Below are 24,225 nucleotides of genomic sequence, written 5' to 3' on the forward strand. Positions count from 1 at the left end.
ACATTCCAAAGAGAGGGGGAGGAAGACAGACTAGAAAGACAACAAGGAGCCCGGTGGCACCTTAAAGAATAACAGATGTATTTGGGCATAAGCTTTTGTGGGTAAAAAACCTCACTTCTTCACATGCACACTAGAAAGAAAACTGATCACCTTTTCTGTACACATTACTGTTTCCAAGAGGCTCCACTGTGCCTGACCGGTGTATTGGCACCAGAGTAGAAATATAGTGATGCACCACAGCTCTCTTCAGTGTCTCAGTTCTACACTTCAGCTCTGCCATTTCAATTCTTCAGCATATTCAAAGAAGTAATTTAAAGGAGTCAATCAAGCTGAAACTGAGAACTTTTAGTTTCAGAGAATAGTCACCCCGAATAAATGAAAATTTCAATCCTTGGAAGCCTTCCTGTACTCATTAGAGACCTATCACACATGCTTTCTATAGGTCTGAAACAAAGTATTAAGGATAGCAAGAGCAGCAAAAAAGTGCTCTTCTTGGCTCAATGAATTATCCTCAAATAGATTTCTTAGCTAATGAAGTCAGGATCTTCCCCCAGGCAGAAGAGAACAGCAATCATGTTTGCTGTTTATAGACACCGCTGGGTATATCACAGCTCTGCTTAAAGCTGCTTTGACTGAGTTCTTGACATTTTCTTGTCTCCAACTACACACTTAGAACAAAAGACAGGAACATTAAAAGTAAATCTCTCCGACAGAAAAAAGATCAGGAGGATAAAAAACCCTCTTTTGTGAACATTTTGTCATAACAAAGTGTATATTTTCACTGCAGAGTTAACTCAGATGTTCAGAATCTGAGTTAGCCTAGCTCAGGTGCAAGGAGCCACACTGAAAGGCCATACTCAAGTTACTGTGTTCTCACTGATGCCAAACACACCCAGATTAGATGGTGTTCCTAAGACTTCTGGGGCATATCCCACGGTTCTTAGTGCTACCATAAGCTGAGCTGCTGTATGGTTCTTTCTCAGTTAATTGTGGGAGAACTAGTCTGTCCTTCTGGGCACCGGGAAATTGTGGGAAGGCACTGGAGGACTACCAGCACTCAAGTGGTTTAGCCTACAACCTCACTGTGGCCTGAGTGAAAGCAGCATGTGAGCTCTAGCCCAGTGGCTCTCAGTCTTTTCCAGACTACTGTACCCCTTTCACGAGTCTGATTTGTCTTGCGTACCCCCAAGTTTCACCTCACTTAAAAACTACTTGCTTACAAAATCAGACATAAAAATACAAAAGTGTCATAGCACTATTACTGGAAAATTGCTTACTTTCTCATTTTTACTATATAATTATAAAATAAAGCCATTGGAATATAAATATTGTACTTACATTTCAGTGTATAGTATACAGAGCAGTATAAACAAGTCATTGTCTATATGAAATTTTAATTTTGCTGACTTCACTAGTTCTTTTTATGTAGCCTATTGTAAGACTAGGCAAATATCTAGATGAGTTGATGTACCCCTGGAAGACATCTGTGTACCCCTGCTTGAGAACCACTGCTCTAGCCTATACCCCTAGCTGAACCAGCTAGCCCACGTTTAAAGCATCACCAAACTTGGATTGATGCGTTTTGTGTGTGGATTGGAGCCAGGTTAGGGGCAACACCCAAGTAAAAGCCTGAGTTAGATGTACATTGAAGACTTACTCAAAGACATCCACCAGTTAGGGCAAGTGCTGGGCAAGACTCTCGCACTGTCAAAGTGGCAAATTCTGGAGCCATTCACAGTAATTATAAATAGAATGCAAAATACTTTACCCCACTAAAAAACTCTTTCAAAGCAGCAGATAGGGCTTCAAAAATCATTTTGCTGAAGGGCAGCAAGAATCTCAGATGAGTTCCATCAATCTTTGCAGAAATTTAGCTTTAAATTTAAAAAATTCTAGTAATTATGACTGCAAAGATAATCTTTAAAATGTGAATTGAATGTAAACCAATGTAGTGCTGTCTTCCTCAGGAGGCAGACAACTCTCAATGGCTCTGCTGCAACTCAAAACTCCCTCTACATGTTATTTTCATAATTGCCCATTAGTAGGAAGCATCCGGTACTAGCCATGGTAGGAGATTGAATATTTGACTGGATGGAACACTGGTCTGAGCCTGTATGGCAACTCCTATATTTCTTTCAGTCTACTGATGAGAGAAAGTAATATTGAGAATTGTTTAAAATTAATTTTCCATCCTGAATCTTAGCTGACAGTTCAAAGAGTATCTTAGCTGACAGTTCAAAGAGTAGATGTACAACTTCAATTTACTTAAAAATTGTAAAGATTCTGGAACAGTTTTCTATGGGCTCTTTAATGAGTGGTTAATGGACAAAGGATTTTGATTTGAAGGAACTTCCTTAAGCTTTGACCATTTCTGATCATTTCCCAAAAGCTGAGAAACAAAAATCATCAAAGACAGGAGGAGGAGTTCTTATAAAGTAGCCTTCCTGAATTATTTCTAGTTATATCATTTGTACAGGTGGCCAAAGATCTGAAGAAATGATTTATCCTTTGGCTGGAGAAGAACTTCCTGAATAAGTCATTAGTAAAGGGGTTTCTAGAGAAGCAAGAGTTAAAAATCCCTAGATTGGTTTCAGGGTTCTTTACAGGAGATGGAAGCCTGATTAGGAAAGAGATTAGGTAGCACTCATCAATCTTAAAGTGCCTCCTTAAAAGACTACCAAAAAATGCAATCCCTTCAGAGCGGGCCAGAATAAGATTATTCAGCAGGAGGAATCAGTATTCAGGGCTGTTCGTTGCAGAATCAAAACATGCTGTGAAGAAGTTTTTAATATTCCTAACACCAGTTCTAAAAGCAAGAAATAGTAACTCTTTAGACTGGCAGAAAGAAAAAGTCAACTTTAGGAACAAAGGAAAAGTTATTAGATTTCCCTTTACGGATCCTAAGCAACTTTGAGAGATTATGTTTTTCTTTCAGATTCTGTTTTCCAAAGAGATTCTGAAGAAAGAAAGGCAGATTGACTTTTATGCAGATCTGCAGATGCAGCATCAGAATCTTTAATATCTAGGGCTAGCATTTTAGCTTTCTTTAGACAGTGAGTGAAGAGCTACTCTCAGTAGTAAACACAGGCACCAACTCCGTGGGTGCTCCGGGCTGAAGCACCCATGGAAAAAAAAATAGTGGGTGCTCAGCACCCACTAGCCAATCAGCTGTTTGGCAGCAGGCGAGAGATGCTGGGGGAGGAGGCAGAGCAGGGATGGGAAGAGGTGGAGTGAGGCCTTGGGGAAGGGGCAGAGTAGGGGTGGGGCCTCGGGGCAAGGCGGAGCCGGGGTGGAGCACCCACCTGGAAAAATGAAAGTCAGCGCCTGTGGTTGTGAAGGAATATCTTTTAGATTTTTACTTTATACGCTTTGGAGGGTTTTTTTTTTTTTTTTTAAATATACATTTCCTGGTGGAAAACCAAGATAAGAGGGGGACTAACACTCTTTTGCTTGTATTTTAAGGGTGAAAAGCCACTGACTTCAATGGGGCCAGATTTCACCATAGCTCTTTAGGCCAGGGAGCATTTCTTTCTATTCATCTGTACAGCACTTAGCACACTGGGAACCCTTTCGTAACCAGGGCCAATGAGCATTACCTCAATATAAATAGTAAAGATTAAAAGTATTAAATAAAAATCCAATACATTTTTCCAATCAACGCTGTTTAAATATTGACTGCCTTCAGGATGTAAATCTTGGAAATGAGGAAAGAGGGAAAAGGGTGAGTTCGTTCATTTTGAGAGAAGAAGATTTGTTTTCACTTAAACAAGGTCCTCAGATTTCTGTGGAGAGGCAGGATATATGGAGTGGAGGTAATTACATACATCCCAGTTAGGATCTTCTTTCCTGGGAAAAGTACAACAAAGGTGGACCACTACAGATATAAATGGGAAGGGGCAAGCGGCCCACAGAACAACCTTTACTTAAACCATATTCTTCCTTTAGAGGAAGGCCAGCCATATTGAAACCAAATTCAGAAATAATTCCAGCCAAGAAAGGATGGTAACAAAAACAAAAAACACCACACCAAAATGACCTTAGAATGCAGGAGGCAAGCTGATGTAGGAACTAGCAAGCTGCTCTTACCTGCAGTATCAGGGATCCCGGGAACTATTAATGGCAGACTGAGACCAAGTCCTACTGCAGGGGTCGGCAACCTCTGTCACACGGCTCTCCAGGTTAAGCACCCTGGCGGGCCGGGCCAGTTTGTTTACCTGCCGCGTCGGCAGGTTCGGCCAATCGCAGCTCCCACTGGCTGCGGTTCGCCGTCACAGGCCAATGGGGGTGGCGGGAAGCCATGGCCAGCACATCCCTCGCCCGCACCGCTTCCCGCATCCCCCATTGGCCTGGGACGGCGAACCGTCATGGATGTACTGGCCCTCCTCCCTCTTAAAGGACCAGCATCACCCTGTGACTGGCTTGTTGAAGAAGTGTATTTTAAGGAAGGATTTGAAGGGGATTAATTCAGGAAAGGTGTTCCAGACACAGGTGTCCACATGAAAAAAAAATCAACAGGACTTTTCCCATGCATACTCATTCTAGAAGAGAAGCTGCCATTTCATAAGCTGAACTAAGACACGTAAAATACTAATATTTGTTATATATGCTTTCATAACAGTAACTACATCAGTGAACTCACTGGCATACACATTATATACACATTTGTCTACCTTACAGTATTTAGTCCATACCAGAAAAAACTATTATTTTCAATATAAGTAAATGAATGTGACAGCGTATTAATTATTTATTAAGTGCTGGCAGTATGCTATGTATTACCCAATACACAGTCTCTGTCCCAAAGACCTAACAAACAATGTAAAATACAAGACATCAAATTAATATACACTAGAATGAACAACAATTTGATAGAATAGGTAGAACAATTTACTGAATGACTTTTGAACAATACTACAATACATTTTAAGATGGGGTGAGTTAAACACACTGTGGCATCCTTCCAAATCACAGACCTTCAGAGGTAAGGAAGGTGGTTGTCTTTGCACAGTCTTTAATGGGGAATTTGTGTAATTTATCATTACAGATAAAAGCAAGCTGTTGTCTCATTGGGTTCAACACTATTCAGAGCTATACGCACAAGAAAGAAACATCACCAGCAAATCATTGGACCAAATACCAACTCTAGAGGTCATGCCAGAGCTAGATGTGGAGCCCACTATAGAAGAGCTAAGCAAGGCCATTGATTTGCTATCGAGTGGCAAAGCTTCTGGAAAAGATGGCATCCCAGAGGAAATCCTCAAGTGCGGGAAAGACAGCTCATTACCAGATCTTCATCAGCTGTTACTTAAATGCTGGAAAGAGGGTTAGGTACCACAAGAGGTGTGTGACACAAACATCATCACTTTGTATAAAAATAAAGGCCAAAAGGGCGACTGCAACAACTACAGGGGCATCTCGCTACTAAGTGTAGCGGGAAAAGCTTTCGCAAAAGTCATCTTAGTGCACCTACAACAGCTGGCGAATTGTGTCTACCCTGAATCACAGTGCAGATTCAGGGCTGGAAGATCAACAATAGACATGATATTTTCTCTGCATCAACTCCAAGAAAAGTGCAGAGAGCAAAACCAACCATTGTACATTGCCTTTGTGGACCTAACCAAAGCATTCGACACAGTCATTAGAGCAGGTTTATTTGCAATACTAGAAAAGACAGAATGCCCACCAACCCTGTCAAGTCTTATACATTCATTCCACAACAACATGAGAGCAACCGTCCACTTCGATGGGTCCACTTCGGACAGCACTGAGATGAAAAGTGGAGTGAAACAAGGATCTGTTCTTGCCCCTACAGTCTTTGGAATCTTCTTCTCTGTACTTTTGAACTGTGCGTTTAAGGACATGAAAGATGGAGTGCATCTCCACACAAGATCAGATAGGAAACTCTGACTTAAATCAGGACAGGTTGAAAAGACCAAAGTCAAAAAGGTGCTAATCAGGGACCTTCTATTCGCTGATGATGCTGCCCTCATAGCCCACAATGAAGATCTACTACAAGAACTCATGGAACACCTTTCAAATGCCTGTCAGGCATTTGCGCCCACCATCAGCATCAAGAAAATGGTTGTATTAGGACAGGGGGTTCCACAAGATCTTTCAATTACCTTAAATGCAAACCAGCTAGATGTAGTCCAGCAGTTCAGCTATTTAGGTTCTACAGTGACCACCAACCTCTCACTGGATGAAGAGCTAAACATTCGCATTGGAAAGGCTGCCTCCACCTTTAGCAAACTAACTAAAAGAGCATGGTACAACTCAAAGCTTACCATCAAGACCAAAATGCTAGTGTACCAAGCTTGGGTCCTCAGCACTCTGATGTATGTTGGGGAAACATGAACAACTTATGCTCATCAGGAGAAATGGTTAAACAGTTTCCTTCCAACTACATTGTTTATGCCGCATACTCAACATCAAATGGCAGGATAAAGTCACCAATGCAGAGGTTCTTCAAAGGGCAAAATTACCAAGTGTGACAGCCCTACTCAAGCAAAGATCACTGTGCTGGCTGGGCCATCTGAATAGGTTGGAAGACAGACGCATACCCAAGGACATGCTATACGGGGAGCTATCAGAGGGAACAAGAACAACAGGACGTCCCAAGCTTCACTATAAAGACACATACAAGCAAGATATGAAGGAATTTGGAACTGATCCTGACCAATGGGAAATCCTGACAAGTGATCGTAACAAGTGGCGCCATCGTCTCCATCAGGGTATCAAAGTTCATGACAGAAGCTAGCTCCTACAGCTTGAAAAGAAAAGAGCCCGTAGGAAGCAAGCAGTTCCCAACCAAAATACATACATTGCAATAACAGCCAAAGATCATGCAAATCTTGGATTGGACTATTCAAGTCACATGAGACATTGCAAACAATCTACATCATAGGCTGCAATTCCCACATCTCTCACAGATGAAAGGATGCCAATTTGATGTGGAATTTACTTGTAAAACATCATGAATAAATCAAACAAGGAAAGTAAAATATTTTCTCTGTGTTCAAGTTCCTCTTTTGATCTATCTACCTATATTCCTCTTATTCTCCTGCATGTTCACTTAGTTCCTTCAGCTCTAGAGTTCTGCCTACTCCTTTCACCATCCCGTCAGTTTTTTCCATGCTGGATAATAAATCTTTCTTGTCTGGAAATGCCATTACCTGGGACAGCCTCTTTATCCTTTTGCACCCATTCCACTACCTGACTCTTCAAAATCCCACTTGATTAGCCATAAATGAAATGACAAATACCTCCTAAGCTTTTTTTCTAAATCATATTCTATTCTGTGAACCATTCTATTTTCCACATATCTTTATAACACTCATTGATTGACCACTGTACCCTACTTCAACCTTATTCTACTTTATCTATAGATGCTGCCATTATGAAATATGACATACATTCATTTTTATACCTAAACACTTATAATTAAAAGTTACCATTTTAAATGTACAAAGATTTTTTAAAATTGTATGGTAGACATATACGGCATAAACTAAAATGCTCTAGTTGAAAACAGACAGATAGATTGATGACAACCAACCTGTGCTTTCCTCATGTAAACTAAGGGTTCCTTCATGTGCTCAGGGGGTGCTGCAGGATGACAGGGTGAAGGGAACCTTAAGAAAACAAAATTATGTTTTGAATGTTAGATTATTATTAAATACATTGATGTCTTTTGCTCTTTGAACAAATTTTCTCAACTCCATAATTATTTTTAGAAGCAGTACAATATATGCAATAATAATTCTAAGCCCAAGGTCAAACCCCAACCTTAAAAAAAAAAAAAAAAAAGATCAGTATCAGTAAGTGAAATCCCAGTTCCCATCTTTGCATTATAGGTATTCACACTCTTAATTAGAAAAGAAATAGCAAAGGGTACTGTAAATCTCTGGCATGGTTGAAATGTGCACATTCATAAACCCAAACATAATTTCTGTCTTTGGATAAGACAATGAAGAATAACTTTGTGGATGGTAATCTAAACTTGAAAGATGGGATTTCTCATAAAAAGCAGTCTCTTATCTTACTATGCATGTAGAGTACTTCAAGGACGTAAAATAAATATTCAAGGCTGTAGACAAGATTTTTTAACATAAATAGAACGTTTTGTAAAAACAGTTAATGACATCACAAATATTCATGAAAGAAATCAAATAATTTTTCATAAAATTTTTAAAGCAGTATTACAGAATAAAATAATGTCTAAACAAAATTATTTTTTCTTTCCAGGAAACGGTATTTCTCAAAAAAACAAGTTCAGTCTGTAACTTGATTAGTTTTCACAACTGAACATGTCCAAAGTAACTGCAGAATTTTGGAGTGCCAATCTCAGCAAGCTTGAATCTCTAGCCACAAATTGCATAGCAATAAAAACAGGGGTCGGCAACGTTGGCACGTGGCTCGCCAGGGTAAGCACCCTGGCGGGCCGGGCCAGTTTTATTTACCTGCTGACACGGCAGGTTCGGCCGATCGCGGCCCCCACTGGCCGCGGTTCGCCGTCCCGGGCCAATGGGGGCGGCGAGAAGCGGCGCGGGCGAGCGATGTGCTGGCCGCAGCTTCTCGCCGCTCCTATTGGCCCGGGACGGCGAACCGCGGCCAGTGGGGGCCGCGATCGGCCGAACCTGCCGCGTCAGCAGGTAAATAAAACTGGCCCGGCCCGCCAGGGTGCTTACCCTGGCGAGCCGCGTGCCAACATTGCCGACCCCTGAATAAAAACATGAAAGCCGCAGGAAGAGAAGTAGCTAGTGGAATGAAGAACTGTCTAGACAAAATGCAAAATATGAACACCAAGAGATGCACTTCAGAAGTAAGACAGACAATCAAAGTCCTGCAAAAATATTAGTAAAGAAATAAAAAAGATAAAGTGTAGGGGTTTTAGAGAAATACCTTTTGTAGGTAAGAAAAAAAATGTCTGTGCTTTACATGGTAGAAAAAATTCAGTGACTGAATGTAACCCTGGGATCCCTTAGTTCAAACGGGCAGAGGGCACATGAGATGCACAGTGTTTTACAGAGATCCTCTGGATTGGATACATGCGTGATTGTTCACCAAAGGTTAGCATGTGAGGTCTCTACTGAGAGCCATTAGCCCATTGGCTGTCATAATCATTGCAAACTGTATGTAAAGAGAATATTTAAAGAATTATGTATCTAAAATTACACTCTTAAGATCTTGGAGATAAGACGTATAACCAGGAGGTGACATACCTCGGAAGTTTTCCTTTCAAGCAGAAGGTAACAGACATCTATCTCTTGTCTGAGCATTTGTGTATTGTATGCCTCCTAATGTATGCCTATTGGTTTACTAAGCCACAGGTAAAAGACGAGATTATAAAACCTACAAGAGAGGAAATCTACAGGAATAAACAAACAGCAGAGTGGGTATCTTGTCTATGAATAAAGATAAAGGATTGTTCTGCTATATCTTGAAGTGCAAAGCGACAAACAGAATCCCTCACCAAGGGAGGCAAATTGACAGCATGCTTGTGTCTCATGAAAGAAGGGTCACAGCTAACTTGGCTATAAAGTGCTGTAAGGATCTGGGGTGAGCAATACTCTACAAAACATGCGAGTACATTGTTAATTAAGTCTAGGCTCTAGAATGCAGATTATGATTTTATTTTATATGTACCCATTTGTTTCCTACACTATTTCTTGCTACTACTACCACTTGAATCTCTACACTTTATTAAACTAACTTATACTTGATTTCACTATAAACATATCTAAGGGCGGTGTGTGAAGTGAAGCAGTGATCTGAGATAGAACTGGTAAGCTGGGGTGTACTGTTTCTTTGGAAACAGTGAATCTGTGAATATTGAGTGTGTTCAGTGAACCAGAATCTGAATGGCTCCAGGGAGACATTCGGAGGGCTTGAGGGTTTGAGTGTGCCAATCGCTGACCTGCAAAGTGACAGCGCAGCCTGCGAGGCCTAGAGGGGAGTGTTTGTTACCCACGGCTAGTGGAGTTGGGATCTGACCAACGGCAGGCCTAGTCAAAGCTTCTTCATGCTAAGGGCCAGGTAGTAGTGAGGCACCTCACAGTCCTGGGTACCTCCAGGAATCCTCACACTGAAACAAGAACGAGTTGGCTGAACAGAGGTTCAGATGTTTTCAAGTGTGATATAAGCAACAACCATCAAATTAGAGACTGACCTTGTACACTTGGAGAAATATCTATATCTTAATACTAGAGCTTTTATCGGGGCTCTAAAAGATGCAGGGGGGGAAAAGAAAATCAAAACAAGTATGTCCTTTTTCTGCTGCTTTGTCCCTAAGTTAATGTAATCACAATTTGTATTACAGCAGTGTCTTGAGGTGCCCCAAACATCATAGGGTGCCAGTGTTCTAGGTAACGTAAATGCACTTAAGAGACAGTCCTTGCTCCAAAAAACATACACTCTAAAGGCAGACAAATGGTCTAAGAAAGGAAGTAATATTACCCCATTTTACAGATGGGGAGCTGAGGCACAGAAAGATCAAATGACTTGCCCAAGGGTAGAGCCAGGAATTGAACCAAGGTCAAAAAAAAAAAAAAAAAAACACTAGGAAAAAAAAAATCCAAAAATTTTATTTACTTCCTTGTTTGCTCACCTGCGTGTTCAATGGCATCAGTATAGAACTTGCAGAAGATGATCTTGGTGAAGTTTTTAAGAGCCTAAGTGACTTAGGAGCCTACATCCCATTTTTAAAAAGTAGCTTAAGCACTTAGCAGCCTAAATCTCATTGAAAGTCATCCATTTTGGGGGTAGAAAAAGAAATCTGTGATGCATTAAAAATATAGGAACATAATTATACCTCCCTAGTGTGACATATACATAACGGTCTTGCAAATAATGCAGACCTATCATACAGACAGATATAAATGTACATAAGCATATATAATAAAAATACTGAATAAAAACTCACACATTGAGTTCACTGTAAACAGCATTCTGAAGCCTCTTTTCCCATCCTGTTTAAATAAAAAAAAAAAAGAAATTGACAATCATTTCATAAACAAGTAAACCTTTAAATATCTGAAGTACGACCCAAGGGAATCTTTCAGATTCACTAAAGTTTGTGGTCTTCAATTCAATTTCACATCTACCTAAGTTCTCTCTCTTTCAGGCTCTCCCTAAAGGCACAGGAGGCAAGAAATAACTACACCAACAGAAGGTTAAAACACAAAGTTAAAAGTTGCATGTGCTCCCTTATCTCTGCCCCCTAGTTCAAAGCTTTACAATATAGTCTTCAGTTATAGAATCCCACTTATTCTCATATAATATCATATACATTTTAAATGCAACCTTAGATACAATATAATACTTGTTTAATAGGTTGATTATTGTATTCTTCAGGGCAAATGAACTCAAGCTCTTAGCATGTGTAGGGGACAATTTTCAAATTCAGAAAGTCGACGTAACAACTAGGTGGTCATCCATTTTGGATCTGGTGTTGACCAACACGGATGAATTAGTTGCAAACACAAAGGTGGTTGGGAACTTGGGAGGAAGTGATCATGATCTGATAGAATTCAAGATCCTAAGGAAAGGAGGACATGAGAACAGCAAAACAAGAACACTGGACTTCAAAAAGGCAGATTTCAATCAGCTCAGAGAAATAGCAGGCAAGGTCCCATGGAAAGACCAATTAGGAAGAAAAGGAGTTGAAGGGGGCTGGCAGTTCCTAAAACATGTAATACTAGAGGCTCAATATCAAGCTATTCCAATGCAGAGGAAAGAAAAGAAGAGCCATAGGAGGCCAGTGTGGCTGCACAAGGAGCTTTTTAAAAAGCAACAGAGGGTCCTGTGGCACCTGTAAGACTAACAGAAGTATTGGGAGCATAAGCTTTCGTGGGTAAGAACCTCACTTCTTCAGATGCAAGTAATGGAAATCTCCAGAGGCAGGTGTAAATCAGTGTGGAGATAACGAGGTTAGTTCAATCAGGGAGGGTGAGGTGCTCTGCTAGCAGTAGAGGTGTGAACACCAAGGGAGGAGAAACTGCTTCTGTAGTTGGATAGCCATTCACAGTCTTTGTTTAATCCTGATCTGATGGTGTCAAATTTGCAAATGAACTGGAGCTCAGCAGTTTCTCTTTGGAGTCTGGTCCTGAAGTTTTTTTGCTGTAAGATGGCTACCTTAACATCTGCTATTGTGTGGCCAGGGAGGTTAAAGTGTTCTCCTACAGGTTTTTGTATATTGCCATTCCTGATATCTGACTTGTGTCCATTTATCCTCTTGCGTAGTGACTGTCCAGTTTGGCCAATGTACATAGCAGAGGGGCATTGCTGGCACATGATGGCATATATAACATTGGTGGACGTGCAGGTGAATGAGCCGGTGATGTTGTAGCTGATCTGGTTAGGTCCTGTGATAGTGCTGCTGGTGTAGATATGTGGGCAGAGTTGGCATCGAGGTTTGTTGCATGGGTTGGTTCCTGAGTTAGAGTTGTTATGGTGCGGTGCGTGGTTGCTGGTGAGAATATGCTTAAGGTTGGCAGGTTGTCTGTGGGCGAGGACAGGCCTGCCTCCCAAGGTCTGTGAAAGTGAGGGGTCATTGTCCAGGATGGGTTGTAGATCACTGATGATGCGTTGGAGAGGTTTAAGCTGAGGGCTGTAGGTGATGGCCAGTGGAGTTCTGTTGGTTTCTTTTTTGGGCCTGTCTTGTAGCAGGAGACTTCTGGGTACACGTCTGGCTCTGTTGATTTGTTCCTTTATTTCCTTGTGTGGGTATCGTAGTTTTGAGAATGCTTGGTGAAGATCTTGTAGGTGTTGGTCTCTGTCTGAGGGGTTGGAGCAGATGCGGTTGTACCTCAGTGCTTGGCTGTAAACGATGGATCGTGTGGTGTGTCCGGGGTGGAAGCTGGAGGCATGAAGGTAGGCATAGCGGTCGGTGGGTTTTCGGTATAGGGTGGTGTTAACGTGGCCATTGCTTATTTGTACTGTGGTGTCCAGGAAGTGGACCTCCCGTGTAGACTGGTCCAGGCTGAGGTTGATGGTGGGGTGGAAGTTGTTGAAATCATGGTGGAATTCTTCCAGGGTCTCCTTCCCATGGGTCCAGATGATGAAGATGTCATCAATGTAGCGTAGGTAGAGAAGGGGCGTGAGTGGACGAGAGCTGAGGAAGCGTTGTTCCAGGTCAGCCATAAAGATGTTGGCATATTGTGGGGCCATGCGGGTGCCCATAGCGGTGCCACTGGTCTGGAGGTATATATTGTCACCAAATTTGAAATAATTGTGCGTGAGGATAAAGTCGCAGAGCTCGGCAATAAGTTGTGCTGTGTCATCATCAGGGATACTGTTCCTGACAGCTTGTATTCCATCTGTGTGTGGGATGTTTGTGTAGAGAGCCTCTACATCCATGGTGGCTAGGATGGTGTTTTCTGGGAGGTCACCAATGCATTGTAGTTTTCTCAGGAAATCTGTGGTGTCACGGAGATAGCTGGGAGTGCTGGTGGCGTAGGGTCTGAGTAGGGAGTCCACATATCCAGACAGTCCTTCAGTGAGAGTGCCAATGCCCAAGATGATGGGGCGTCCAGGATTTCCAGGTTTGTGGATCTTGGGTAGTAGATAGAATAACCCCGGTCGGGGCTCTAAGGGTTATCTAAAAAGCTAAAAGGATACATACAGGAAATGGAGGGAGGGACATGTCACCAAGGAAATATACATGGGAATAGTGGGACAAAATCAGGAAAGCTAAGGCAAGACTGAGTGACAGCTGGCAAAAAAATGTTAGAGACAACAAGAAGGGGGTCTTCAAATATGTCAGACAAAACAAAGATCAGATTGGTGTGAGCCCACTGCTCAATGGAGAAGGTGAGCTGGTTTCGGAAGACGACAGAAAGGCAGAGCTGCTCACTGCCTACTTTGCTTCAGTCTTCATACAAAAAATAACAAGTGACTGGACAACAAGCAAAGTTATCATAGACAATAAAGGGAAAGGGATGCAGATCGAGATAAGTAAAGAACATGTCAGAGATCTTCTGAATTAATTCAAGTCAGTGGCCTGATGCTATTCACCCCAGGATGCTGAAATAATTAGCTGAAGAAATCTCAGAGCCACTGTGTCACGCGGCAAGTACGCCCCATCCCCTCTTGGGGCAGGGTGAGGGTAATTACTTCCCCGTGGCCGCATCTTTACTATCACCCCTTATCTTGGGGTAGCGTGATCTTGTCTTGGGGTAGTGGTAAAAGTCAATATGGCCACTCTCTCAGGGTTGTATGGCCTGATGGCCAGGGTCAGGACGACAGCCCCTTCCCACAAGGCTGCGGGACCCAATGGCTCAAGCCAGTATGATTACCCAGTTTGGCCGGGGTGTATGGCCTAGTGGTCAGAGTCAGTGTGGTCTCCTGTCTCAGCAAGGCCGTGTGGCCTAGTGGCAAGAGTCAGTAAAGTTGTCCCCTCTCAGGGCTGCGTGCCCCAATGGCCAGAGTCAGGAGAACTGCCCACTTCCGTAGGGCTGTGTGGCCTAGCAATCGGAGTCAGTAGGCTGCCCTGTTCAGCAGCGCTGTGTGGCCTAGTGACCAGAGTCTGTATAGCTACACTCTCTGGGGGCTTTGTGGCTCAATGGCCAGAGTCAGTATAATGGCCCTCTTCAGTAGGGAAACAGGCCGTCACCGGGGGGGGTGAAGAGAAGGAGGGGAGCGGCCAGGTAGGGGGACCCGGACCCTCCCTGCTTTACCAGGTCCCAGCTCAGAATCCTGTCAGTGGCAAGTATACCCACTGACACAGTGGGGAATCCACCTGAAACACAGTGACCCCACTCGGGGGGTGGGGGAGGGGTTGCATATTTGGAGGATAGAGCCAAACTTCAAAGAGATCTTGATAAACTGGAGAACTGAGCTATAGACAACAAAATTACATTAGTCTTTGTTGAATTTCACATAGGGACGAAAAACCAAATGCACAAATACAGCGTTCAGGATAACTGGCTTGGCAGCAACACTGCTGAGAAGGATCTGGGAGTTGTGGTGGATCACAACTTCAGCATGAGTCAGCAATGCAATGCTCTTGCAAAAAAACCAAATGCATGCTATGCCTCTGTTAATGCAACCCAAAATTGCAAGTCATGGGAGGTGATAGTAGCACTCTACTCAGTGCTGGTTAGGCTTCAGCCAGAGTACTGTGTCCAATTTAGGTCACCAATGTATAGAGAGGATGTAGAGAAACTAGAAAGGATCCAGAAGCAAGCAACAAAGATGATCAAAGGGATGGAATGCAAGCCACATGAGCAAAGGCGGAAGAAACTGGGTATGTTTAAAAAAGATGCCATAAAAAAGATGGAGAAAAGTTGTTCTCTCTTGCCACAGAGAGCAGGATAAGTGCCTATAAGTGCCTAAATGTCACCCCATTTTCAAAGGTGAGTTAGGTGCCTAAGTCACTTAGGCACTTTTGAAAATTTTATCCCTAGACTTGAAAAATGGTAAGTTCCCTTCTCTATAAGGTATGTATTTAAAGATTATTGAGTATGCAAGGGTTTTTTCCTTTTGCAGACAGACTTCTGGAAAGTATTGTAGAATGTCAAGTTGTTTCTTAGAGAAAGTCACAGGCATTGTGCATATTAACAGTGTATCTTAAAATGACTTCTCATATTACCTTTTCTTATTTGAACTATTTTATATTTTATGCAACTACCCTTAAACAGTCTTAATAAAGTTCAGATATTACTTTCTCCTATTAGTGAATGTATTTTAAAAAAAATAATATTGTTAAAGGGTTTCTTTAAATGTATTTAGATTTTACAAAATCTCAATAAATCATTCCATGATTTGGTAGTTTTACAAAACTTAAACTACAAAACATTCAAAAATTAAATTCCACAAAATGGGCTTCCCATCCAGCTTTAGTAAATGAATAAGTTTAATAACTACATTTAATAAGTTCCCACCAAAATTTTTATTTACGACTATTATCTATTGAATCCCTACAACGGTGTCTTACATAACACAAAACAGACACAGTGCCTGCCTTGCAGAGTTTACAATGTACTTCAGCAAGGTACTTAAGCATGTGCCTAACTTCAGTGGGATTACTCACAGGCGTAAAATTCACCATATGCTTAAATTCCTTGCTGAATCAGAGACTAGAATCCCTATGTCTTGGGTGGACCATTACACATGCTGGATGTCTTAACGACTTCAGTGGGACTCCACTCGGACATAAGATTCTGCTCCTGCTGATGATCCCTTTGCAGTATCAGAACCTAAATGACCTGACATGGCAAGCAAAGACATGGCATGACAAACGTAGACAAATACTGAGGGTAGGGTAGTGTAACAGAAGTTACAGACACAAGTTTATAAGGTTCTTCAATGTATGACGTAATGATCCTTTTCTTCTTCCCCCCTGCACATACCAAAGACGTTAATAAAACCACACCAATTTTTTTTTTAGAGACTTTATGCTTGGAAAGTAGTGTTTTGAGGTTGCATCTGAAGGCACAGCTTTAATTTTGGCCATTTCTTCACTGGAGTAATTAATCATGCTGTCTTAACATGAGAAACAAAAATAGGACATTTAATTTTTGTTTTTAAAAGAAGACAGTACGAGCCTTAGTCTACAACACTTTCAAGCTCTGCTGGCTTGAATTTTTTTAAAATAGAGCATGTAAATTCCATAATCTGGAATTACAGAATATTACATCTATATTTATTCACAAAAAAGTGTTTATACTTCTACAGATTCATCAACTGAATTGAATGAACTATTACAAACCTGAGGTCTTCAGAAAATCCTTAATATCTTCCTTTAGTGATTCAAGTTTAATTTCTGGTTTGTGTAGACTACCCTAATAAATAAATAAAAATAAAAGCAGACAGGAGAGTAAGCTTTCTATTTTTAATTATGACATTAGAAACATTCTTATGACTACACAGGTAGAAGAAGAGGAATGCACAAGAGGAATGAGTTTCAACTGCTGTGGAAACCATGAACTTAAATTTTCTGAGTTCAGGGTATGTGGAATCTCAGCCATAACATTGCATTTGGAAGATAATAATGGGAGAGTCTGTCATACAAAGATGTAATACATGGGAACTGTGAGTTGTAGACTTGGATATTGTAAAAGAGAAAGGAGCATAAAAAGATGCAAGAACATTAAAATACAGGGGGGAAATAGATTTTTTTTTTAAGGCTCCAGAAGAACTGAAATAACATATTATAAAAATCTCCACAGCAACTCCATAATATAGCTCCCTTAAAAGAAAAAAATCCAGAGTTTGAATAAGATTTGTCCAGACTAAACAAATCCTTTAGGGGCTGGAGCAGACCACCACCAAACTTCCAGGCTAAACTTAAGCCTGGTCTACACACAAAATTGTACCTGTACAACTAATGGTGTAATTTTATATCAGCATAATTAAACCAATACAACTTTTTGTGAGGACTCTCTTTTTCATAGATAAAGGACTGGAAGGGACCTCGAGAGGTCATCGAGTCCTGTCCCCTGCCCTCATGGCAGGACCAAATACTGTCTAAACCATCCCTGATAGACATTTATCTAACCTACTCTTAAATATCTCCAGAGATGGAGATTCCACAACCTCCCTAGGCAATTTATTCCAGTGTTTAACCACCCTGACAGTTACGAACTTTTTCCTAATGTCCAACCTAAACTTCCCTTGCTGCAGTTTAAGCCCATTGTTTCTTGTTCTATCCTTAAAGGCTAAGGTGAACAAGTTTTCTCCCTCCTCCTTATGACACCCTTTTAGATACCTGAAAACTGCTATCATGTCCCCTCTCAGTCTTCTCTTTTCCAAACTAAACAAACCCAATTCTTTCAGCCTTCCCTCATAGGTCATGTTCTCAAGACCTTTAATCATTCTTGTTGCTCTTCTCTGGACCTTCTCCAATTTCTCCACATCTTTCTTGAAGCATGAAACTTGAAACTTTATATCAGTTTAAACCTGACATATTGATATAACTGGAACCTATAAATTTGGTGCCGGCTAAACCAATATAAGCAGTTTTAAACTGATATAAAAGAGTCCAAAACAAAAGTTGCATTGGTTTAATTAAACCAATTTAAGTTACACCATTACAACGTCTGTGTAGACAAAACTTCAATCTTAAAGATGAAACAGGCCTCTACATGAGCCAGTCTAACTTCAGTCCCAACCTAAGCCCCCAAAAGCTAGAGCTGGCTTCTACCTAAATGAAGTTTACAAACACTGGTAGATTACTGCATGGGCTGATTGGTTTTAGCCCTGGGGCATGGGCCCTAGGGCTAAAACCAATTTGGGGGCCCTGCCGAAGCACCGAAACTCTGGCCCCGACCCCTGCTCCTCCTCTCCCTCCTCCCTTCCCCTCAGCCCTGCTCCTCCTCTACCCCAAGGCCTCACCCCCTGGCCCAGCTGGAAGACAAAGCTTGAGGTAGGGTAAGCCTATTCCCCCTGCCCTCACACAGAGCTGGCCAAGCCGCTGGCCCCGCCCCATACGGAGCTGGTCCAAGAGGGACCCCCTCCCCCCATACAGTGCAGAGCTGACCCGATCCTCTCTCGTTTCCCCCCCTGCACAGGGCTGGCCCAAGTCCCACTGCTCACCACCCAACAAACCCCACCACTCACCCCCCAGACCCTTTTTGGCAAAATTGAGCATTTGTCCTGTTTGCACTTGCCAGCTGGCAACAATAAACAGGACGAAGGCCCAGTTTTGCCAAAAAAAGTCAGAACATCTGAGGCCAAAATGGGACATATCACCCTAGGCCGGGGTCCCCAAACTTTTTTGGTTGTGCCCCCTCTAACCCGGTCCACACCCCTCCCCCGGGAGCCAGGACCAGGAGTGGGGCCAGATTTGGGGGCCTGGAGCAGCAGTCAGGGGCCGGGAGCGGGGCCATGGCTGCAGCTGCGACCGGGAGCAAAGCCACAGTTGGGGCTACGGGCAGGGCAGAGCTGGGCCCCACAGCGCCCCTGAACATTGCTCCGTGCCCCCTAGGAGGACGTGCCCCACAGTTTGGGGACCACTGCCCTAGGCTGTGGTAAGAGCCACCCAGGGAGCCTGGGTAACTGTGAAGAGCCCCAGACCCTCCACTTGCTGTGGGCAGGTGGCTGTGGTGTCCGAGAGCAGCCCCTAGCATGTCCCTACCCTCATGACACGCCGCCTAGGGCTCCCCCAGTGGCCAGGGTTTCCTGGACAGCTCTTACCACAGCCCGGCTTCCAGCCAGGATAGGGGGCGGGACCTTGGAGGGCCCAAATGTTCTTTGTACCCAGAGCCCCAGTAAATCTTAATCTGCATCTGTTTACAAACTAACAATGTGTTAGCTCCAGCCCTAGTAGGATCTACCCAATCACCACTGCATCTGAGTTTCTCAGTTGGCAGCAAACACTCTTGTGCAGTTTTCCCAATGTAAATGTATTAGTTCAGTGGAAAGGAGAAACCAGCCCTAAAGACATACAGACGCTCCCCGACTTATGCAAGCATTCCGTTCCAGAACACCTTGCGTAACTTGAATTTTGCATAAGTCAGAAACGTATACCCGACAATTACGCCAAAAAAAAAAACCACACACACCTCCTATTTCTAGCTTACGGAACTTTTTCCGTAAATGCGGATTTGCGTAAGTTGGGTTTGTGTAACCCGGGGGGGGGCATCTGTACCCTGCAGTTGGTTTCTACCTTAAATACCAAGGGAAATGCGAAAGGAAACTAGTTCCAATTACCTATTAAGTCTTGTACCAATCAATCCCCCACTCCCTGTAACAGTCAATTTTTTGCGGTATGTATCCTCTTTTATACATAATGGAATGATTTCACTCTGTGGCTAGTTGGATGTATATTTAATTATATGTATTACTTAATTGGAATAGCTATATACATTTAGAACACTTGTAATCTTAAATGTATGGAAAACTTAAACGTTACTTTAATTTACTTGAAGTTACTTTAATAGGAAACACATGGACCAATAAAATAAGGAAAATGAAGTACAAAACATTCCTTAATCCTAATCTTACTTTGAATTATTATTAAATTTGAATCTCAAAGCACAATTGGACAATTACTACAATAGTGACAATTACTAATTACTGGAAGAACAAATTCCAAACAACATTAAAGTTTCCATTCTGAATAATATTGTTTACTAGGTTGTTCCATTCATTTATTAGTTCTTGAGTGATATGGGGGCGGAGAGGTCTTTCGTTTCCTTAAGTTTTCATTTCTGTCCCTTAACGAAGCCTTAGGATTGTTCAGAATACTATGGTTTGGAGTATGTACACACGTCGTCCTAATGGCTCACATTTTTTTAGTCCTGGGATCAACCTGCTTCTGTGTTTCAGGAGTGGATATCATACTCTCCTCACTCACAACCTTTTTCAGCTGTATATTCAACGGATTTGACTATATAAAGTAATAATGTGTTGACCATTTAATAGTTCTACACACTGTCTAAATATTTTGAGTCTTCCATTTAAAGTCTTTTCTTCTTAGGTAAGTGCCATAACTTTCGTATATGTTTATTACTGTTCATCTGGCTAGTTTCACACAAGTGCAAATGTTTTAGCTTTAATTGCTGATATCTCCCTAATCATAACACTCTCTCAAAATGGTCATAAGAAAATGTTCACAGTTTTGCTTGCTAGGTAATTTATATTAACTAAAACCAAAAGAAGTCCAAGTGCTAATTTTGGTTGGATTTTAATTTATACCCCCTTTTCAAAAAAAAAAGTTATGAACATGTTTGAGCAAATTTTAGAGTATAGAAACCTGATTGACATTGACACCAATAGCCTTGTCTACATTTGAGCATTTCTACATTAAATTATGTTTGATAGCTAGGGAACAGCATAGTGGCAAAGTGAAGCACTGTTCATATACAAGTACAAATAATATAGCAATTGAAATGGAAAACAATTGAGAGCAAGTAACAATTAGTCTAAGCTTTTAGGCAGAAGTAGGTCATTTTAAATTTGCTGGATAGGTTTTGTAAATTATAATATTTGCAGTTTTAATCAACTCCCTAGGTTTCATTTGAAGATAGAAATTTGCTGCAAATAAGGTATACATCTGCAAGGTAGTTCATGTGTACATACATAACTAATAAAGATCTTCTGTGAATCAAACTTAAGTTGTTTCTGAACTCCTTAATCTGTTTAACGTATTCATAACGGTATTCAATTTAAGATTCTTCACACTGCAAATGTTACTGCTGAACAATATAGACAAGAAGATTACAATCTCTATTAATACGAGAACAGGTCAGTAAGTTCTCTGTTAAATATGATACATGAAAAGAAATTTATTATCTATAATGAATCATGAGCCTACTATTGTTTGATATATTTTGGTATATAATGTTGCATATTACAGAGCTGATCACTTTCTAAATGTGAACTTTCATATCAGCGAAGTTCAGTATCAATAATTCTTCTAGTACCGAAAAAAAGATAATCAAGGAAACTATTTTGATCTGATCTCACAGTCTGTCCACCCTAGCTAAGCTACTATAATGTCCATCTGCCCTTCCTTTAGCCACACCCATCCAGGTAGTGTCAATATCTTGATACTTACTCCTCCAAAACTTTCCCAAAAACAGACATCTCTCTCTACCAACACCACTAAAACTCTTGTGCAGGCCCTTATTTCCCATCTTAATTATGCAACCTTCTTCTTTGACCTTCCTGACACCCACCTCAGGTCCATCAAAAAGCTGCTGATAAGGTTATCTTCCTGAGCAGTCATTCCAATCATGTCACCCTCTTCCCCTTCTTTAATTACCTCAAGCAGCTCCCCTTTCACGACCATACCAGATATACCTTCTTATCCACACTTTAAGATCCCTTATGATCCTTTCTATCTTATCTGCCTTCTCCACTTGGCCAACCTCTATCACCCAGAAGTCTGCTTCTTCTACAAGCACCTTCACATATTCATATTCGATGCTGATTCTTATGCATGAAACTCCCTCTCATAACTTATCTATAAAGCCACAACCCTGTCTTCTTACAAATCCCTCCTCAAGACCCACTGCTGAGATGCCAACAATAAATTGCAATCTGAAAAGGGTCATGCAGGTGGCAACAGGAATTACTGGTATCATTAATATCACATTTGTTTATGTTTTTAAAAAATTACTCGGCTTAAGTTTTCATCTCTTCTTTTACTCCACTTCTCCCCACTGTATGTCTAATGTCTGGATAGGGTTTTTCTACGTCAGAAGGACAGTTTATGAATCTTCTGCCCCAATGAAATGCTGGGACCTATTTTTTTTTAAATTAGGTATCTATCTGTCCATCCAGCCAGATATTTTTATGGTTACAGTAGGTTCTGAGTGACTCACAATCATTAACAGATTTTTATGAGCGCTCAATGGAGGTGGAAATTCCATTTCACAAAAGTTTATAAGATTTCAATATTTGGCTTCATTTCAAATCAGAATGAAACCAGAAAATTTCATAATTTTCCACAAAAGAAAAGTCTGACAAATTATTTCAGATCAAAACATTTCATTTTGATTTTGACTTTATTATAATGAAATAAAAAATGCAAAAAGTCATTTCAAAATGAAATATCAAAACATTTCATTCCAAAAATGTCAAAACAGGGCATTTCAACATTGTAGGAACTTTTTTCCCATAATTTTTCTCCTAAAGAAAATTTTTGCAAACTCGACACAATGTCACAAAGCATTTGATTTCAATATTTAAATTATTTATATACAGTGGAACAGTTCTAACAGAAGAGATTGAGAGAGACCCACTCCATTACAGCCAATAGACTGGTGGTCAGGCACTCATTAGAGCTGTGGGAAACCTGTGTCCACATCCCTGCTCCAAATCAGGTAGAGCAGGGATTTGAATATGGGTCTCCCACATTCCAAGTGAATACCCTGACCACTGGGCTATTGGCTTTAGTGTGTGGGGGGGGGGAGGGAGTGTCTCTCCCTCTCATTTTTTGTGAGGAAGAGGCTGACCTGGCTTAGGCACCTAACTCCAGGAGAGGGTTCATGGCTGAAAATCTGAAGTAGTGCTCTCCAGCCTTTCAGTCAGGCACCTAAGCCTCTTTGAGGATCTGAGCCTTCAGCCTTGTCCCTTTCCTTTGCATTTCACTTGTGGCTGGCACAGGAAGCTGCCTGCTCAGTTTGCTGGCTTCTGAGAATCCCTTTCTTAAGTGTCTAACTCTCCCCATGCACTGTATGGGAAGGCTGGGTGCCAAACTGTGGGCTATGAATTCCAGTGGGCAGGAGGGGCACTTAGGAGTTCATTTAAGTCCCCTTAAATGAATCAAGCCTTTGGTCCCTACCTTCTAGTTACTGTGGCTCAGAGGTATATTCAAACCTTTTTAATACTCTTGGGTTAGAGCTAATCTGCCATCAGAGTGAATTATCAAAGATAACTGAGTTTTTATGCAGGGTTCTAGCATCTCACATCAACTTGATGCCAAAGAATCCTGTAAAATAAGTTGCTGTTTCCACAATGTGCTTGGCAACTTAATTATCCTAAATACTGTAAGTAACATATCACACATGAAAATTTAAGAAATAAAGGAGAAGTCTTGTCTCTTCTTTACAATCCCCTTTTCCTTCTTGTACCCAAAAACATAACCGACTTGTATCTCTACTCAGATCTAAAGACTCAACATTCATAAACATCATTCTTAAGCAACCCAGTTTTTTCAAAAGTTCTGTAAGCTGACAACAGAAATTGTTCTTTTTGAGCTCTGCCTGCTAGAACTAAAAAAAAAATTAATGAGTATAGCAAGAATTTTGTTGTTATTTTAAATATTAGTTCCCCAATGTTTTAATTAGGCTCAGTAAATATCACTAACTCTAAAAAACTCTGGACACTAATTTTAAGGGGGCATTATGTGGACACACAAATCTTGACTTACATCCTGACATTTGTCAGATATTGTACATGCACATGCACGTGCATACAAAATTTTGAAGAATGGATTTTGAGTGATTTGAGGGTTTACAATGTTATTTACACAGCACTCCCAAAGTGATTTTTTATATTTTTTAAAAACAAATGAGAGCTAAAAGTTAAGTTTTCTCTTGGAAGACTTTAGATCAGCAACAAAACAGATCTCAATATCACTGAGATTTATCTAAAATTGGCTTCATGTAGAGAGGTTCAATTCTGCAGTTAGTACAGATTTATTTATACCACAACATTCAGGTCAGAAACAGAATGTAACTAACAAGCAGACCAGAACATAGATCATGTTTCAGACATAAATAGGAGTTGAGGTGTCTTGCATAAGAATAGCAAGATTTTGTACACAATCTGCAGCTT

General features: G+C 41.2%; 1 protein-coding gene across 2 annotated transcripts in view; it reads right to left on the reverse strand.

The window, feature by feature from the left end:
• Positions 1-24,225, reverse strand: part of TBC1D19 (TBC1 domain family member 19) — a 107,946-nt gene that overhangs the window by 80,875 nt on the left and 2,846 nt on the right. Inside the window, exons 2-4 of one of the 2 annotated variants that reach the window (XM_065405188.1) lie at positions 16,709-16,781; positions 10,922-10,967; positions 7,556-7,631 (exon numbers count right to left, since the gene is read on the reverse strand). The exons of the other annotated variant lie outside the window; for it this stretch is intronic. Coding sequence (XP_065261260.1) covers positions 7,556-7,631; positions 10,922-10,967; positions 16,709-16,781 — 195 coding nt within the window. The remainder of the gene's footprint in view (positions 1-7,555; positions 7,632-10,921; positions 10,968-16,708; positions 16,782-24,225) is intronic. 2 annotated transcript variants of the gene reach the window in all.

This window comes from Emys orbicularis, chromosome 5, assembly GCF_028017835.1.
Source record: "Emys orbicularis isolate rEmyOrb1 chromosome 5, rEmyOrb1.hap1, whole genome shotgun sequence".
Lineage (NCBI taxonomy): Eukaryota > Metazoa > Chordata > Testudines > Emydidae > Emys > Emys orbicularis.